Source organism: Xyrauchen texanus, chromosome 7, assembly GCF_025860055.1.
Source record: "Xyrauchen texanus isolate HMW12.3.18 chromosome 7, RBS_HiC_50CHRs, whole genome shotgun sequence".
Classification (NCBI taxonomy): domain Eukaryota; kingdom Metazoa; phylum Chordata; class Actinopteri; order Cypriniformes; family Catostomidae; genus Xyrauchen; species Xyrauchen texanus.
The window spans coordinates 44,122,511-44,143,850 of NC_068282.1; the positions used below are offsets into that span (position 1 = coordinate 44,122,511).

The 21,340-nt window shown below is 37.3% G+C and overlaps 1 protein-coding gene across 1 annotated transcript in view; it reads left to right on the forward strand.

Moving 5' to 3' along the window:
* Positions 1-21,088, forward strand: part of LOC127646260 (coiled-coil domain-containing protein 85A-like) — a 28,196-nt gene extending 7,108 nt beyond the window's left edge. The window contains exons 3-4 of the mRNA XM_052129760.1: positions 16,082-16,139; positions 20,226-21,088. Coding sequence (XP_051985720.1) covers positions 16,082-16,139; positions 20,226-20,244 — 77 coding nt within the window. The 3' untranslated portion in view covers positions 20,245-21,088. The remainder of the gene's footprint in view (positions 1-16,081; positions 16,140-20,225) is intronic.
* The last annotated feature ends 252 nt before the right edge of the window (positions 21,089-21,340 follow it).

Below are 21,340 nucleotides of genomic sequence, written 5' to 3' on the forward strand. Positions count from 1 at the left end.
GAATTCTGATTGGTCAAGCAAGGCATTGTTGTTTCTAAGCGACTACTAGTTTTAACCTGCATGTTCAAAAGACACCTCTGGCTTTCACTCTATACGGCAGCCTATACAATCTATATTATTTTCAGCAGCAGAATAAGAATATGAACTTTGATAAGTGAACTAGGTCAGGGTTAAATCACAAATGTAGCTGATTATTTTTCTGTTATTGACGTTTTAATCAAGCTACAGGCCCATAAAAAATGTATTAACTTTTTTTTTTTTATAATTTTCTTTTTTTTTTAGAAAGGACACACACACACACACACACACACACACACACACACACACACACACACACACACACACACACACACACACACACACACACACACACACACTACTTATGACAAATGGTGAAAATCAAACTAGGCACCAGGCAGCTATGTGAAAATCCCACAGTAGCAGATAATGATTTCTACAGGAGATCATGTTGACTAGCCTATAGTGCACACCGTCCATAAAACTCTCACCTCAAAGTGAAAGATGTGACTCACTTTGCATTCATTAGCTTCTAGAAATGCCGCCTTAAGATGAAATAAGAAACAAGAAAGAGTGATACCCTGTTTTAAATAACTCAAAAAACAAGCAAAGAACTTTTATACTTACTCCAGGAAGTGTTGAATTGGTTTGCCTAATCTTTGTGGTTAGATTTTATTAATTAAGAATGTGGTGGCACCTCCCTGCTGTCGGAATAATGTCCTCTCACTTGACAAACTCAAACGGAAATCAATAATAGTTGTTTATTGGACAATAATGGCCGAGATATTAGCTTTAGAAATGGCAAATTCTATCATGAATGCCTTTCAGGTCATGCTAACAATAAAAGGTAATTGCTAAGAAGATAACTGTTGTTGTCGGACACTGTGGTTTCAGCATTGTCCTGCATGTCTGTAATAATGCTGTAAATATTTGTCTCTGTCAGAGCCTGTTGTGGTGTTGGTCCCACTGGGAAACTGCATGTCCACTGACCCATGCACACTTCCAGAACATCACTACCTTCCCCTGGACTATTAAAATGCAGCTCGGAAATGCTCAGTATAGTGTTTATGAACTAGCCGAGTCTGTAAAACAGTGTTCCTAAACGTGTCTTGCTTCGGCACCCAGATTTTACATTGGACATAAAGACCCAACACACTACCAAACTGTCTGTCTAACAAATATGGGAGTGACGCCATTTAGAACAAAATCTGTCCAAAGATAATTTTTTTTATTTTATTTGGTGGTTCGTCACAGCTCTCCAAACATTTTCGGCCTTTGGTCCACATCAGGCCCGGACTGGCCATCGGGAGCACCGGGACAATTCCCGCTGGCCTGGCGACTAAATTGGCCTGCTGCCAGCCAGCGTTTTTTTTAAAACAATTTTTTTTATTATTATTATTTTATATTACTACCTTTACCAGTGATCATTTTTGAATTCGTCATTCAATAAAATTATTATTAATATTAATAACAATAAAAATTAAATCATGAATCTGTTAGTCTTGACTGGCAAGGCTACGATTCGACTTTACGGCTCAGACAAACGGTTAAACAGAAAATGCCAGCAGCACCCGTCTAACGTTACATTCGTGGAGAAATCAAAACAAATGAGTGCACACAGAAAACTCACAGAAGAAATGTACGGAGGTAAAAATTCTAATTGTTGTTTTTTTTTTTATTTATAACATATGATTTCGTTTAACATAACACAACTAAGGGAGCTGTTTTGCTGAATATTATCACGATTGAAAATGTTACATTGAATTTATTGTTCAATAAACAAGTAGCGTAGTTAATATTTATTATTAAGTTACTTACATTTTAGACTCAAACCATATTAACTGTTTTTGTTCTATTTCACCGACTAAAATAGTTCCAAAGGAAAGCTACAGCAGTGTTTTGTTACTGAATGATTCAGGGTTTTGAACAAATCTTTTGTATGAATGACTCACTAATTAAGACGGTCACTTGCCGCCACCTATTGGCGGTTTAGTTTAATGTTGAAGTATTGCATTTTTTTTATATTCAAACATTTATTTAAAACATCAATCTCATAGCATTATTTATTGCAGTTGTAATTGCAGTGCACAGGACGTTATGTGCAGACCTATTTGATATTAGGACTGCTTTACTTCTAGGTTGGTTGTTTATGTTTTTATGTTATGGTCATACTGTGAAATAAATGTAATTTTGACAACAAGGTTGTCCGTGTTTCTAAATTTTATTTGGGTGCATAGGATGGCCTGGATGGGTGTAGGATTTCCCGGCCTGAAATTGTGTCCCAGTCCGGCCCTGGTCCACATCATCAATAGGTGTGACCTGAAGCCCCACCTACTTTGAGGCCAACAGCTAATTCTGTTTAAGTTGTTCAGTCAGTCAAGATCAGTCAACATGAACACATCGCCGTGCAGAGTTATTAGCAAGCTGGTGCTTATTTACCTACTGTGACGAAGAGGAGGGTGGGACCAGGCCTTGAGTGCGCATGCCCAGGCCCCAATCGGGCTAATCAGTCGAGGAGAGGGATAAAGACGAGCCGCATGCGGCAGATGGGGAGAGCGAGAGCCACATGCAGCTGCCGTGTGTGTGTTTATGTTTGTGTCTTTTTGTTTAAGTTTTCATTAAATATTACTTTGAAGGTTAGTCCGGTTCCCGCCGCCTCCTTTCCCATTTTAACATCCCCTGTTACACCTACATTAGTAAGATCGTATTACTAGTCTACAAAAGGAATAAAATCTAGTAACTAATCACTAATCAAGCGCGTATTCACTCATGTGCCATCTGCAGCGAAAGCTATTTATACATCTGCCTAAAGTAAGAAATGCCTCTCTTATAATTTATTTGTCTGTATTCTGCCCATTGACGCTCTTTTATACATCCATCTTTGCAGCCGTATCAATGTCATCATAAATGACTATAACAGTAACAATAACCGTGTAATCGGCGTATGTTATACCCGCGTATAGCATTTTAGCTCAATAGCTCCATGAAATCAGAATGTAAACAAGACATTTTTTTTTTACTGCATATATATTACTTTAAATCATCATCGAGTGGTTAAAACTGCTTCTTTTACTGACCTCATGTGAATTCAAATCATAGAATGAGGCATTTAAATGTAATTCTAAACGCCTCCCACAGCGGTATGGCAGGTGTCTGAATGTTTGCAAACAGTAAACTGTTGCTTGACTGTTTAAAATTAATTTTTACCCCTGAACAAAGAACAAAGACAAACTTCTCCATAATTACTGTATATCGTGGCCTTTACACTGCGGTAGTTCCACACTCCATCAAATTTAATTGGTCCAAAATCACGCTCCACAAAATATTGAACATGAAATATCTTCTGATTGGCTGTGATTGTGTCACATAGTGCAATAGTTTCACTTTCAGTGTGGACAAATTATTTGTCGCTGGAAAACTGTTGCATCACACTTGGTTAGGACACACAGTCTTATATCACAGTTTGTGACATAAGAGCTTTGGTTGTCTATTTGCAGACTGGCATTATGAAAATGCTCACTGTATCTAAGCTCATGTATCAAAAGAAATTGCATTGTGTAGCAGTACATGCAGTCATTAAAAATAAAAAATGTAAAATATGTTGTGGGAATTAAACTTGTGCATAGATGCAGTGATGTACTGCAGTCGAACCAAAGCTCTGGATAATCCAATAAGAGGTTTTCAGAGAATTATAATTTTTCTGCTTCCTACTGACTCTTATTCGGAGAAACAAATCACAGGGTTATAAACATCACAGTGGGTTAAGTCAACAAAGTTCATATAAATGAGCATCTAAATAATGCTCTCTTGGCACTGCCCATAACAAAATCCCTTTACATTGTTCGCAGAAATCCCAAATCAAGACAAGCTCCTCTTGACCTCCCAAAAACTAATCTCAATACTGTATTTGGTCACTAGTTTTTTTCTTTTCTTTTCTGATTAAGACACAGGGCTGCTATAAATTAAAGGAATCATGTTGTAGTGTAGCTATGCTGTCAGCTCATGCCAGAAATGTGGTTGTTGTTTTTAGAAGAATATCTCAGCTCTGTAGGTCCATATAATGCAAGTGAATGGTGACCCAAACTCTGAAGCTCCAAAATACACATAAAGGCAGCATATAAGTAATCCATTTGACTCCTGTGGTTTAATCCATGTCTTCTGAAGTGATTTAATCTATTTTGGGTGAGACGAATACACGATTATGATTTCAAGCTCAATTACACCTCCTAATGTTTGACGCATGCACAGAGCACTAGACGGTGCTAGGAAGTGTAATCAAGTTTGAAATCATGATTGCCAAGGAGACTGCAGATGTCCAGATTTGTAGTTTTTTGTTCTTTTCTTACCTGTCATCTCACAAAACTTGTGATTGGATTGTTTCAGAAGATATGGATTTAACCACTGAAGTGCATTGTGCATTGCACTTTTATGCATTGTGTGGACCTATAGAGCAGAGATATTCCTCTAAAAAATGCAGTAGAAAGTCATACACATCTGGGATGGCATGAGGGTGAGTAAATGATCATAGAATTTTTAATAAAATGTTATTATTTAAGAGCATCAGTGACGGGAAGTTTATCAGTAAATAACACCGTAATTTGCGTCTTTTACCTGCACAAAGAACAAATCATGTGTACTACGTGCTTGACAAATGTGGTCACTATAAACTGTTGTTATATGGAAAAGAGCTGCTTAATGATTCTTCAAAAATTTGTACTGTTGTTTTCGATATGAGGGAGAGAACACAAAGGCAGATTTAATTTTGGGGTGCTGGGTGGTAGCCTACTGTCCCTTTAAATGCGCAGTAAACCTCTTGAAACTCAGAAGCATGTGAGCCTTCTTTCTCAGCTACATTCACTTCGGTTTAAGCCGAGGCAAATTCGAGACCTTGCCACAGATAAGAGCGAGGCTTTTAAAGTGGAGACAAAGGGGCCATTACACAACTCAAGAAAAAAAAAGCCATTTCCTGATACTACAGAAGTCAGACCTCTTCAAACTCAAACTCTCCGGTCCCCAAGGAAGCCAGTGGTTTAGGCAGACCTGTATCTCATGTGTTTGTGTGCCAGTGTAAATGATGTTTTGTGTGCTCTCTTTGGTGACCTTGGGAGATACCCCCCTCTGACTCGTGTTCTAAATTTAGCTCTGAAGCTGCCGGCTTTCTCAGTTTTACCTCCACACATACAGTAGGCAAAAACCTAAATGAGTGAGTAAATGCTCAAATACTCCCTCAATCCAAATTAGTCACACTAGACAGGTGCAGGGGCACCAGAAGAAACCAGAAGAGTTTTTTTTTTACAGAAGAGAAGTGAGCCATACATGTCAACATAGCTACTTAGGTGGATATTTGTTTGATATTGATGTAACATGTTCCAAAATTAACACTTAGCACACGCCAAACGTGAGAAATAAATGCTTTTGGTGAGAAATAAAATGGAAATATTCACCAGGTGGTAGGTAACATTATTACTGCATCATTACACGCTTTTAATTAAACAGTGAACAACAATCAGATGCTTGCTTAATAAAGTGACGTGCACAATTCAAATCAAACTGACTCACGCATTTACTGTATAAACATATTTTACTTCATTGCAACATTTACCAATAGATATTTATCTATGATGCCTAACTGTTATTTTTTCCAGAACTCCATTAGATACATGTGAAAGTTTCCTTACGTTAAGCCACCCAAAAATATGCGAGGAACAATATCACCTGTTGTTGTGCTCAGCTTTTGTCTGTTTAAAGAGACAGTACCAATTTAGCATGTGTTCTGAGTATCAATGTAAATAATTGTAAATGGGACAATTTATGCATGTAAACAATAAACATGTAACAAATATATATGCAAAATAATAAATGCAGTTTCAAGACATATATTGATGTAATATAATGAATTTGACCATTTTGATCAAAGCTAAAATGCAACCAATATGATGACAAATTGACAAAATAATACAAGTAATATTTTCAAACTGTACCTAGAAGGTTAGAAGGTCCCTTCGTAGTTAACAGTATGAGCTGAGAAATAATGCATTTTATATTTAAGTTAAATGGAGATTGTAACCAAAATATACTGTACCTAGAATCAGGAAACCTGTAACAATACCCAGGCCAGACATTTTTGACCCTGTGTAAATATCAGTTAGCAAGTTAAGACTTTCTAAAACTAACATGAGAGCAGAAATGTCTCAGGATAGACCGAGCAACCTGGCAATCTTCTCATTTCAGAAATGTGATGGTGACTTTGCCAACAAGAAAACTCACAAATGTATACATATATCATTTATTTTGTTAATAGTCTTAATAACCAGTGAATTAAACCCAAAATAAAATGGCTGAAAATAATGAGGTTAACACAAAAATGTAACCCAAATAAAATATGCGAAATGGAAAAAGAATTACCAGAATTCAAAATTAATGCAATGATTTTTGTGGTACCTATAGCAGTGTTAAACAGATGTAAATGCCATAGAGTGTAATAGGTTTAAATTAAATGAACAAAAACAGGATCTGGTAAGTGAACAAAATATCCAATAACCTTTGTCCTGTGTACTACAGTATATTTGAGCATTTTTGTTTCCCTGGGAAAGAATATTACAGTGAGCTCTTAATCACGGGTCCTCTAATGGATTTAGCGGGCTCAGCTCAGACTATTGAGTCATGGCGTTATGAGAGGATTGTGAGTGTTCACGAAAAACTCTGCTTTGCAGCTCTGTCCACACATGTCGCTTTAAAGAGCACTATGTAATTTGTTTCCTATTCAAAAAGGTTTTGCCCCCAAAATATTAATTCTGTCATAATTTACTCAGTCTCATGTTATTTCAAACCAATTGATTTTCTTTAAATGGGTTTGAACAAAAATGCATATGTCTGTCTTTTCAATACATTGCCAGTTGGTAGTGACTCACTTTAAAACTTAATGTATCGTGAAAGCATCATATTCCAAGTCATCTGAAGGTATACGATAGGTTTTATTGAGAAAAAAGCTTATCTTAAAGGGGTCAGGCATACTGTTTAAAAAAAAATATATAATTGTATTATCTTCTCTAAGGTCCACTGATAATATTAGAGTTTATTTTTTCACCAAAACAGTCATAATTTTGAAATGTATGATCATTTTCCACCCTGTCTCTGGCCCCCTGTCTGAAATGCTCTCTTTTGTCCTAAGCACCTCCTGAAAACTTCAACATAATCACCCACTGTTATGATTGGCTAACATCGCGCAGCCCCTTAAATACAGCCATTTTTGAAACACAGTTGGAAGAGAATGAACAAGCTCCACAACATTATAAAACAAAATTGCAGGGTTTTCACGTAATGCACATCCAACAGATTGCATCTGAATATATTGAACTGTTCATCTCAAGCAGAACTGTTAACACTCAGCACCATAAACTATCAAACAGTTATGACATTTGAAATATTAATGAATGAAACGGTTTACTTAGTGGTTTGCAATTGGCTCCCAGTGTTTTTAAACTGCCCCATCCTTCAATAACAGTAACTTTGCAAAACTTGAATCATATTATGACTGGTTTACAAGCAATCCACGCTGATATGAGTCGAGAAAACATACAATCTACGCTGATATTAATGCACATACATAGTCCAATGCACACATACAGTATCACATCGCTGGAAACACATCAAAATGCCCAAAGACGTCCTTCTAGTGAATGTTTACATACACTTTAAATAAAAAATAGTCAGATGAGCTCAAGAAAGCATCCACAACGTGTTTGTGCTCAAAAGAGCAAGATCCAGAGCAGCTGATGAAATAGAATGGGGTCTCCTTTTCAGAGTTGTAACTTTGCTCTGTGTCTTTTAAAAGTGGCGTGTGATACATGGCAATGGTCAAAGATGTCTGTCTAGTGCATGTTTATATACAAAAATTATTCAAAATAGTCCAGAGGGCTCCCTTTTGGTGTTCAGGCATAGTGAGTCCACTTTGGACCTGTCTGTCCTGCTCTCTCTCAATTTACGATATGAAGCACCAGTGGGCGGGGCCAAGGGTGCAGTGATGTAAAGTAGGCATTGATGTTTTGTCACTGTAGATAAATTAATGGGCCCCCTAGTGACTTAAAGAAGTTTTGGATGTAGAGAACTAGGTGTTTTTGCTTGGTTTCAATAAATGCTTTTATTGCATTGGGGATTACGTTTTGAGTTCTGAAATTTATAGATGTTGTTATTGTAGAATGATCTCTTATTTGTCAAAATATCAAGAAAAATGCTATTTCTTATGACATGACACCTTGGGAAAGAATAAACAGCACAAGTTCTTGCATGAACAATGCAAGTTGTTGCTCAAACACATGAACAAGCTTACCTCATGATTGTTTCTCACCAAAGACTGTTGTATACTTAAGAAGATTTGAAATAAGATGCATGAGTTGCATGGACTTCTTCTATGACACTTTTTGTTTCTTTTTTTAAACTTTACATTGAATCACTATCAACTGCCATTGTATGGAATTCAGCAAACGACATCTTTGAACAATTTATGAACTAAGCAAAGAGTGTTGGGTGTAATCTAATTACAAAGTAATTAATTACTGTAATCTAATTACTTTTAGTAATGGTGCAGCAAATTACATTTCAAATTCTTTGTAATAAGATTACAGTTACTGACCTTCAAATAATTTAATTGCCTTTAATTACTTTAGTTGGGTTACACATATTTCTAAAACAGTATTATATGTAGAGAATACAAAACACGAATGACATTAATATGTACGTCTGTTTGCATTCCTGTTACAGCTAAAGACATGCGCAACAAGGAGGAAAATTAATGAATTAATTGAGTGGGGAAAAAAGCTTTTCTCTAAAAAGTATTTTATAAAGTAGCGTAAACTTAATTAATAATGTGATTACTTTTTGAAGGAAGAAATCAGTAAAGTCTGTAATCTGATTACAATTTTAAAGTAGTAATAAGTAAATTGTATTTAATTACTTTTTTTGAGGAACTTACACAACACTGCCTGGAATCATTAGTTACTGCTCTTGTTTTTGTGTTTATTAAATACAGTGAATTCGGTCCGTGATTAAGACAGCAACATTTGCACTATAAAAGATCCAGCAGCTGACTGAAGCTGACTGAACTAACCATGACTCTGCATGAAGGTATATGGGTTAATACAGTCATAGATGCATGCATGTTTATTGAGGTTTATTAGGCATTGATCTCCAGTTCAGCACACTCTGTGAGGGGCATTGTGGGTATTGTTGGATGGTAGAGTATGGCAGCATAAGGGCATGATATGTTTTGTTTAAAGACCCCACAAAATGGAAAATCACAGTTTTCTTTCCAGTGTTGAAACAGGAAGTTGGGGCAGGACCAGTAGTCTTTGGTTTATGTCACTGCTGTGAACCATAATTTGAAATGTGCTATTGCTAGCATAGACAATTTAGCAGATATGGGCCATGGAGAAATTGGAATGCCCAACAGTCAACTGATGTAGAAAGGAAGTCCCACCTTACAAGTAAAAGAGAAAGAAACCTTATAGATACAGATATCACCTATACAAACTGGGAAATGTTGTTTATTTGTGTAATCTGAGGTAAAGAAGCCCAATTTATGATACCAAAGTTGGCAGATTTTACTGCTGAATTGAAATACTGTATGTTCTTTGATCATAATCTTGACCAACCTTTTTGGAGATTTCCCAATTCAAGTAGATAGGAGCTGCACTTTCATGACTGGGAATAGCTTCCCTGGGAGCATTCCAAAGATGGCCGCCTGTGGACTGACTTTCTAGAAAGACTTTGTTGCTAGTCAAAAACATATTTGTTCAGGTAACATTTTAAAGTGTAAATTTTATACATTTGCTAACTTTGTTGCCTTTTAAGAGTACAATATCATAAAAGCTACCTTTAAAGCTATCAGTGATGTACTAAAAGCTACAACATTACAATTGTGATTTCATAGGACCTTTTAAGTGTTTATAATGCATATAGAACCCCATCTGTCATTTATTTTATGCAGATGTTACATGAAAATAAAAATTAGGACAAACTAACATATCTGTTTTATAGAACAGAATGAACCTACATGAAATTATGCCTTTTAATAATGAAATTACACTACAAATATGATGCAAGCAGATGTGTTGAGCTAATTACTTCTTTCATGGAAAGTAAAAAAATGTGCCTAGTTGTAGTGTGAGAGTTTACATCATAGGGATGTTTGCCGACGCCAGTCTATTTATAACTTTATTTATTTATTAATTTCTTCAGCATAATTCATAGGAGAGCAACTAGATTCCTGCCTCCATCACTCTAGAGCTGAAGCGTTCCTTTGATCTCTGAAAATATCATGTTCCATAAGAGGCCAGTGGTTGCTCAGTGGTTAAGGCTCTGGGTTACTGACTGAAAGGTTGGGGGTTCAAGCCCCAGCACTGCCAAGATACCACTGTTGGGCCCTTGAGCAAGGCCCTTGACCCTATCTTCTCCAGGGGTGCTGTTTAATGTCTGACCCCAGCTTAGTTGGGATATGTGTAAACATATGGCTCTGCACAATGACAATGAAGTTGAATCTTAATGTAATCCCTGTTTTACGATAATGGAAACGTGTAAATTCTCTGCATGAGTGGTAGATGCGTTTGTGTCTGTTAGACAGAGACCGAGATGTACACAGAAGTTTTGAACATGAACAAATGCGAGATCACAGATCTGTACCTCCACACCGCCTCTCTCAGGATGGGCTGCATAATGCATGTTGTATCTACATGAGATCATAAAAGCCTACACAATGCAATTTCAATATCAAGAGCTCAAGAGCTAAATGCATACTTAGGTTATTACAATAATGTGATGCTTAGCAGAATGATTTTTAAAGGGGTCATATCAAATTTTCCTTGATGTTTTGAGAAAAAAATTCTACTATGGAAATATTATGTGTCTTTTAAGAACTCGAAACTTCCTCCCCAGTCCACAGTGAAAAAAAGACAATTTATTGAAACTAAGCTGCAAAAACAACTCGTTCTCAGGGCCGGCGTTGGCCAAATTGATGGCCTACGTAGAGTTCCAGGTGGGTTCACGTGATATGAGCGCAAAGAGATCATCTGTGTTCCGCAACTGCTTTCGGGTCTTTAAATAACGCATAACGTGCGATTAAGGGCAGCTGGTGGACTTTCTGGCGCCCTCCTAGGGTAAGATGGTGCCCCCCTAGGGAGTTGGTGCCTTACGCAGACTGCGTAGTCTGCTTATAGGGAGCGGCGGTTCTGCTCTAAACTGTCAGACACATACTTTCATGTGTTAAATTGGAATTTTAGGTGAGTCTGGTATCCTTGAAACCATATAATTTTGTCCAAGGCCCCAAGAATTTAAGTGGCAGCCCTGATAATCCCTACCTAATCTCTTCATTCCTAAGTGAAATGTCCACTGAGTGGTGCTAAAAGTGAGTTCAAATTTCGCCCAAACAGATGAGGTTTTTAAGGTTTATGCTTTATTGAGTTTTAAATCAACAAAACCAAACTCCCTACCCTAAACCTAACCGATAATATAACAAAAGCAAAAGTGAGATGAAAAATGCAATTGCTGAAGCAACCACATAATTTTGTGGTGCGTCTATGACACTTTCGGCTCATGTGTCAACTTGCGTGCACTTCAGTACTCATACCCCAGTCCTTCGCATCGCAACGGCAATGCTCGATCAGTTGAGCTACCTCGCAACTTGACCGTGTTTGATCATGTTTAAAATCAAAGTCATATGCTTTAGTAAAAGTATTTTGATGTCGTAAAATAGCATCGAGTGAGGAACAGGGAAAAGAAAGTGTTTATCTGCCATTTTACTTGTGATTTTTGTTTATGTCATTGGTGTTGTAGTAACTCTAGTGTTCATTTCACCAGGAAACTGCCACGATATGTACAAATAGCCATTTAAAAACCATTTTACAAATATTTAGTTGTAGTAAAGTAATAGGTCTCTCTCTTGTTTGAGTGTTATTGGGAATCCTTGCTTTCAGATTTGTTTCATCCCCAAGTGATGTAGGACTGTCGCAATTCGGTTATTTTATCTAACCGCGGTTATTTGAGACAACCGCGATTACTGGGTATTCAAACTCCTATCTCATTTTAATGAAAGAATGAATACACTGTATATATGAATGCCTTGAATGGCACATTTGTGTGTCATTCAGTTGAACTCTGAGTTCGAGCGTCATCCAGCTCCTGTCCTGAAGAGCGTTTGAAGCACTCTGATGCGTGCACTGTCAGCAGCGGCCTGCGCCAAACTCCAAAGCATAAACTTTGATAGTGAACGCAAAGTGCTCCGGTTTCACTTTAAACGATCGTGTAATGTCCAATTTTCTTGGTTCATGCATGCTGTGTTAATGACACGCAGTGACAAAGAGGAGGATACACACACTTACTCTATTTCTGTGGAGTGATAAAATGATTGAAGGATATCTCATAGCTTTTGCTTCATGACAAATAAGGACTTGTGGGTTTAATCAGAGCATTAAAATAACGTGTGAAAGTGAAGAAATTAGGAAAGGAATGTTTTACTACTGAATAATATAATAAAATTATAATATAAATATAATAATAATAATAATAAATAAATAAATAAATAAATAAATAAAAATATATATATATAAGTATATATAATTTTTTATTAAAAAAAATTATAAATATATGAGTTAAAAAAACAAGTGTAAATGTAAAATGTACCAAAAATGTAATTGTCCAAAAGGAGAGACATATTTTAAGTATTAAGGGATATTTTGATATTTAAAACTATTTTCACATCATTCAAAAGTTTTTAAAGCCTTGAAAGGAAATCATAGTTTATTCCTATTTTAATATTTGATGTACTGTATAATATTTGAAGTTAAATATGTAAAAATGACCTCTTAAGGTGTATGAAGCACACATGCAGAAAAAAGCACCCCTTAAAAAATATGACACTTTATGACAATTAATCGTGAAAGCCCTTAACGAGACAATTAATTGACATAATCTGAATTTTTTGTTTGACAGTTAATCGTCATATTACATAATCCAGACAGCCCTAATCGGATGCTTATCCATTTAACATTTGAGGAGCCGATTCTTAAACCTCTTTGACGTTCTTATTATCTTCTGTAGGATCAAATCACTCTCTCGTTCCTGCATTGTTTCATGTTTAATCTGTGTTTAAATTTTGAATGCTGGCGGATAAACAGGCATGTCTGTTTAAGCCTTCTAAAACGTTTGTTAGAAGTCCACTGAGTGGCATGAATCTTTAATGGCTGACTGCGTGTGCATGCCTGCAGCAAATGTGATAACGAGATGAAAAAAACTGAAGCAGGATGCTGGATCAGTGAATGAAACATGCAGCACTATTGATGCCAGCTTAATGGACGCAAGTTCAGACAGAATGGATGTGCGGTCACTCTTATCTGAATGAATATCGAATGAACAGTGAGAGTGCAGGAAAGCTGGTTAACAAGATTAGCCTGTCAATGACAGGTGCTCGCACACATGTTTTTTTCTAGTTAGAACAGGGGAAAAGGGGGAATTCAAAAGACTAAATTGTTCCCACTGATAGTTTATTTGCACATGCAGTTTTAGAACCTGATTTCCTGTGGCAGTGTTTCTTAGGATAAACATATTCTGGTTTTCCAAAAAGAGGACAATTCCCAACATTCTATTTGAATAAAATATTTGATGTCATGAGTGTACTTTCATTTACTATTACTATTATTTTGAATGGCCATGGAAAATGGAGCAATTTGATAACAATTTTACCTGGTTTGCTAAAAGTAGTCAGAATTGAACTGATGAACTTTCACCTTTTGCTGACACTTTATGCTTCGCAGAGCTAATGTGTGCTTCTAAATCACTTGCACCTTTATTAGCAGGGGCCTACGCCAAAGAGAGACATTACTTTTCTGTTTTATATTCATCAAATAAATGTCATCTTAAATCTCACTCAAGTCTGCAAGTCTTCCTTATCGAAATAACAAGACTACTACAAGGAGGCATGTTTGCTCTGAAAAGAAATTCAATACATAATCATGCTTCCATCCAAGTTGAATCTTTAGCAAAAAAAATAATAATTTTGCAAAAACTATTTGCAAATGTTTGTTGAAGAGAACCAAATCGTCACTACCAGGGAAATTGGCACAAAATGGATGTTGTCACTGGGGAAGCAACTGTGGCTTCTTAATTCAATGTAATAAATGACTTGCCCTTTAGAGCATGCAGAAAAAACGCTCTAACAAACCTCATGTTTGCTTGCGACTGGCAGCAAATGCCTTATATCTGGAAATAAAAGCATGTCAGGCAGTTCTGGGAGGTTGTATAGCCAATCATTTTGATGACAGGAATTTTGATGTCTGGCATTTCAGAACGATCAGAGCAACGTTTGAGATGGCATGCGACAATATAAGTCTGCTGGTTATTCCAGTTATGAGTGAATTATTCAGTCACATGACATTGTTTTGATGCACATCTTAGAATTTTTTTCAGAAAATGTGTTTTCATTGTAGTTTATGCACATGTCTTCTTATCAATTAAAACATTTATCCACCTCAAGCTATGCCTTGCAAAATAAATCTTTTGGAAATCAAAATTTGCTGCTCGGTATTTTCACATGCAAATGAGCTTTTGATTCGCCACTAATGTTTGCAGCTCTTCACCGGTAGTGGTGAACCTCTGGCAAATCTTTGGCAAAAATAGACAATTTTGTTTCTGGTATATTTGCAGTGAACTCTCAATTTTCGTAAGGGATGTTATTTTTATGTGTATTTTGACTTGGTGTTTCCATCCAGCATTTTTATATAGAATCCCAAAATTGTGGTGGGGTGTTAGTGGACAAGACGCAGGTTTTTGCAATGAAATTCAAAAATGAGTAAAAGTGCTGCAACCATTAATGAAAATGCCCCTGAGAATGTAGACGCAATATTGTGAAATAGTATGTTCTTACTCTGACAGATGACACCCTTCACAGCTTGAGGTTTCTCTGGGAAGGATTGTCACTATGTCTGCCTGTCTGTGTCTCTCTGTCTGTGTGTGTGTGTGTGTGTGTGTGTGTGGTCTGATGGGATGGCATATGGGAAAAGCAGACAAGTTCACAGTTGGTTAGTCTCGTCAGGCACGCAGGAGAACATTTTAGCACCAGGCTCAATATTGCAGGCAAATAATAAGGTCTTCCTTTGGGTGCTACTAAACATTATGACATTTAAAAAGAGAAAACAACTGCTCAAGCACGGTGAGGCTGGGGGAGCAATTATGTCTGTAGCAGTGCTTGCTGTAAACCACAACAGAAATTCTAAAGTCAAAATGAAACACTGTCCGTTACCCATTTTACTTTCGTAATGTGACATATTTCCAAGTTAAACAAGCAATGAGGTCTATAATAGGCCTACCTGGAGCAAGCTATTTCTATATCGAGCACAATAAGACCAGTAACATGTTTTAAGCAAAAAAGCTACATTTCAGGTTGACTTTACTTTGAACAAACCAAATAAAACTTTAACAAACACCTCTATAGGTGGCTTGGGTAGCTCAGCAAGTAAAGAAGCTGACTACCACACCTGGAGTCGCAAATTCTAATCTAGGGCATGCTGAGTGACTCCCATGTAGAGTCATGTTGGGTTAACCTCCTCGTGGTCGCTATATTGCGGTTCTCGCTCTCGGTGGGACGCGTGGTGAGTTGTGCGTGGATGCCGCAGCGATTGGCGTGAAGCCTCCACACATGCCCGGTCTCCGCGGTAATGTGCTCAACAAGCCACGTAATAAGATGCACGGATTGACTATCTCAGACACGGAGGCAACTGAGATTCGTCCTCTGCCACCCGGAGTCACAACGCCACAATGAGCACCTAGAGCGCAGTGGGAATTGGGCATGCCATATTGGGGAGAAAAGGGGAGAACATCCAAAAAAACAAACCAACAAACAAACAAACAAACAAACAAACACACACCTCCAGCAAACACCTCACACCAAATTAAAATACATCCTGTATCTGCTGTTTAAGTATGTATTGAAACAATGTGCTGTTATTCCTATTTTAATTCGTCACAAAATGTACCGACTATTCTCTGTTTCACAAACATTCTCTATTTTTCTTCACAGCTTTGATATCAGCAGGCTGCTGCAGCAACAACTGCAGGAATGTGAAGATCTGGGACAGGTGAGTTCTGCAAAAAATTACTTGGCTCTGGTCCAAACCCTAGTGTGATAGCTACTTATACAGCATTTTTATTATGAAGTGAGGGGTGGGGTTGTACTTGCTAGTCTTAATTTTGTTTATTTACATGTCGTCTTCTGGGCGTCGGGCAACTGAATGCTTTTATGGCTGGAGATATCATATAAACTACAAAAAAAGAATTCCCATAATAAGGATTTTTGTCTTGTTTTACAGTAAAAATATCAAAATATCATTAAAACAATATATAACAATTTGAGAAGCAAAATAACATTATACAAGTCTTGTATTCAGGCAAAAAAAAAGCAATTTGCCAACAGTACAAAAATGTTGTTTTCCCTTTGAACTAAGCTAATTTATCTTAAACCCATTAGCAAATAGTTTTTCCTTGTTTTAAGCTAAAATGCAATAACATATTCTAAAAAAAACTTCTCAAGTAAATGTATCTTTTTCCAGGAATTTTCACACAAGGTGGGTGTTTTGTTTGCCTTGTGCTATTTTTGTGGCAACATGAATGTATTTTAATAGAGTTGCTGCCTGCACATATAAAATTTACAGTTACATGCTGCTATAGAAGGGAACTGAGTATGTAGACAGCATACAGCATGGCAGCTTACTATGGTTTGGAACAAAGCCATAATCTCTGCTCTGGTTTGTCTCTCATTTGAAACTTTGATACGTACAGTCATTGTATCCCTGTGTGTGTGTGAATACAAAGGCAGAGGTGACCCTGTCTATCCATGATCTCGTAAAGCTTCCCAGCATGGGTAGAAAATGGCTTTGTTAATATTTAATAGCTCAAAGGCAGACGTTTATCCTCAAGGAATAATCAACAATTCCGATGCTGATTTTCCCCCTCATTTTGAGTTTCTTTTATTTATTCATTTATTTATTTTGAGGAGACAGGGAAACCACTACTATGTCATTCATGAATGATTTAATAGAGGATTACAGAAATCATTCATCATTCAGAAGACATTTATTAAACTACTCGAGTCACATGAGTTTAAGACGGTTTAAGGGAGAGTAAATGATGAGAGAATTATAATTTTTAGGTAAACTTTTACTTTAATCACTGTGAAAGTTTACCTAAAAATTATAATTCTCTCATCATTTACTCTCCCTTAAACCGTCTTAAACTCATGTGACTTGAGTAGTTTAATAAATGTCTTCTGATGTAATACAAACTTTTTGGTGTGAGAAACTGATAAAACTTGTTACTCCTTGTTCATTATAAATCTTCACCTAAATATTGACTCCTGTAAACAAGTCATATGTGGTACTTTAATAGCACTTTTATGGCGCTTTTATTTTTGGGGCTTGGCAGCACGAATCATAAGGGCTTGTATTGATACTGATTTACCGATTCGATTCCTATTCCTATTGATTCGATATTGAGTCATATGGGTTTATTTCAGTTATACTGTCCCTTTTGCTTAAATTATCAGTTTATAAATTACCCCTGTATATTTATCAGTTAATGCTGTTAAATATAGAGGGGACTTTCTCACTATTGGATCGGTGGAGTCACAAAGTGGCAAAACTCATGAATATTCTTTTGGTTATGTCCAGATAATTTTGATAAATTGTACTGCTGTCAGTCATCCTGGACAGATCGGAGGCAGACCTACGCCCCCTGGTGGACGGAATGCCCCGCAGTGTTTTTTTTTGTGGATGGTAGGGGTCTCCCCCGCCCCTGGCAGCGGTAACCGCTCCAGGCGGTTGGTTGGGAGCCCCTCCTCCCCTCGTGGTCAGCGGCCGTTCCTCCAATTCCAGCGGCTGGGCTCCTCTGGCAGATGGCCGCTGCTGCTCCATTGGGGTGGATGGTAGTGTTGAGGACTCTACTACGGCACATCCCTCCTCCTTCCCAGATTTCGGCACCAGTGTGAAGGGATTAATGGAAAGGAGGTAGTGAGAACCGGCTTGACGATATAAATAATATTTTAATTTGAAACTTAAACAAAAAGACAAGCACACAAAGGTGTCAGACAGCTGCCCATAAATCTCTCTCTCTATCACACAGCAGCTTCCAGCCGGCCTTTCTCCCTCTCTGAGGATTGATTAGCCTGATTAGGGCTGGGTGTGTGGAATCACAACCTTGCCCCGCCCTCCGCCCTGCCACAATAACATTAAATGTTTAAGTGGGAGTTTGACTAATTGAAAGAACTAGTCCCCACATAGGTTGCATATTCACTGTATTGGGCATTACATTTCTTAAATGCTCATCCTCCATAATATGAATTAGCCGGCAGACTGTGGCTCTCTGCTTTGTTACAGCAATCGTGAAGCTGCATTCATGATTTGTGTCATAGGGCGAGTGCCAGCGTCAAGCACCGCTTTAAACTCCACATGAAAAGCGCTTTAAGAAAAAAAATTCTCATTCTGCATTTTGATAATAGGTAAAGTTTACTGTGCTTCTGTGGCAATTAAAATACACCTTACTTAAGCTGAAAAATTATTGATTTCTGTCACAAGTTCCATCTAGGCTTGTTTTGTACAAACAAACAGCGGTAAGAGCTCCTTTTCCCATCACTTCATCACTGATATTGAATCACTGATGTGTGTGTTTGGGGTGTAATGACTCCGGATGGACACATTGAAAAGGTTCCGGCGTAGTGGCTAAAGCACAGGGCTGTTAATCAGAAGGTCACAGGTTCTAACCCCACAGTCACCACCATTGTGTCCTTGAGCAAGGCACTTAACTCCAGGTTGCTCCGGGGAGATTGTCCCTGTAATAAGTGCACTGTAAGTCGCTTTGGATAAAAGCGTCTGCCAAATGCATAAATGTAAATGTAAATGTGTTTATGCTGGTTTATGCTGTATTAACGGTAAATGCGTTAATCACGATTAAGAATATTAACAAGTTGAACTTTTTTAATGAATCGCATGCATTAATGCTTTAATTTGACAGCTCTAATAAAGTCATTATTAATGTCCAATTCAAGTGCTCCAATAAATATTTAATTTCAGGGCTGGTCCTAGCGTTCTGGGGGCCCTAAGAAGATTTTCAAAATGGGGCCCCCTACCTACAAGTATACCTATCCAAACACACACAACATCAATACCCCGCCCACCCCCCCCCATTTACACCTTCGTGTTCATTATTATTTAAAATAATTGACTTTCCGGTGGCATGCATAGCCACTGTCTGTCTTCACGCACATGGATTAATGAGGGGAGAATTGTGAAATCTTACCAGTGTCGCTACATTAAATCTTAGGCTGAGGAATGTCAAATTCATATACTTATCTCTCTATGTCTTTTCTTTGAAGCGTTTGCAATAATTATAATAGTTTTGATAGTTTGCAGGATGTGTGCCAAGTGCTATTTGCACTTATTGCAAATAATTATTTGGCTATAGTGAACCTGTGTTAATCTATGCAGCGGCATTTGTTGCTTAATAGGTAAGGCCGGCACTGTTTCACATAACTGATTTAATATTTTGATTCGTACATCTGACAGTTGATAAATACATGGATCAGTAAACTTTAGCCAATATGACTGATTGACAGTTTTCGCCTCTATTACAAGGAGGTTCGGGTTCATGAGATCTGTTTCTATTTTGTTTTGCGATTTAATTGGAAAGGGGCATGAGCTGCGGAGCAAGTAGATTGCGTGACTGGATGCACGAGAGAGTATCGCTGCCTGCTGTCACACAACGGCACAGATAACAGCCAAAAGAAGCACTCATCATAACATAAAAAATGACAAACTCCTGCTCAAGAACTTGTGAAAATGTTTATTCTGCATTAAACACTTATCTGATGAACGCTATTTCATAAAGTGGTAGGAACAAAATTAGCAATGGCAAAAAGACCTGTACAAACTGTAAATTATGCCTAGGCATGATTGCTATGCATCAGAAAATCTATATTTTTACCCAGTCCTACAAATCACTATCCACTTGCCTTGAATAGAAAATAGAAGCTCAGACATTCTGCTATAGATATCCTGTTGTGGGGTTGAATAAATAATGAAACTTTTTGGTGAACTATTCCTTTAAACACGGTCATGGTTTTCAATGTTTTTAATTGTGACCACTGACAGTGAAACGTTTTGTTTCCTTCACAGTTTTGATGGGTCCTCTTGACGTATTTGCTTGGACGGTCAGCGGTGACACAGGGGCCCTAAGGGCCCATCTCTCACCAGTCAATTCTTTCATCTCGTACGCCGGGCCGAGCAGTCAGGGCCCCATTTCTGATACAGGAGGTTTTCTCTGCAGTTCTGTTCTGGTGTAAGAAGACGCTCACACAAACCACAGAAACAAACATACCCATATACGCATACACAGAGCTATGAGTATCTAAATGTTCACTGTGGTTTACAGAGGCTTAAAAGTAATGCATTTGGGTAATCAAACACTAGAACCATCCCTTCTTTATATCTGTGTCTCTGTATTCCTCTATCTCTCTGTGTCATTCTAAGTAGAAATAGGACACATGAAACAAGATGCTGTGGCTTTCTGAAGGTGCTTACCTGCCCTTGATGTTTATTTATGCAGTTCATTTTCCACAAAAGCTATCTATAATACAGTATGTGACCAAAATCACTGGCATTAATATGGAGTTACACAAGATGCACAATTATCTAGAATTTCATTGCATAGAATTAAATGGGCAAACCCATTAAATAAAAGGGTGTTCACATACAAGTGGCCATGTTGTGGAACTCAATATTCATTTTTCATCCAGACTTCTACAAAGACATATCAGTATCATGTTTGCTAGGTTTTTAATATGTTGGATCATTCTTTACATGACTGATGCCAGTGTGTGTCTGCTTTATGGACATCAATGAATACAAAACGGACTATGTACATGTTGTCAGTGACTGAACAACCTCATCAGTGTCTTGCACTGATTCTGTGTGTGTATGTATGTGTGTTTATTGGCTTTATTATTATTCCCTCCCTTCAAGCTCCTATATAAGCTGATGAGGTGTTTCTTCATGTTGTTTTATATAAAGAAGTACAGCATAGTACATATAGTAAATTAATGGATTAGTTTTATATGCATATAATAACTATTATTTTTGAGGTAGTTATTATTATAACAACAATAATATGAAAATATCTATGTGCAAAACATTAAAAGATTTTCATTACTTACTCATGGTGTTTATTGTTTGTTTCACTAATATAAGGATTTAATTTAAGGAACAAAGTACAGCTAGATTCCCAGGTTGCT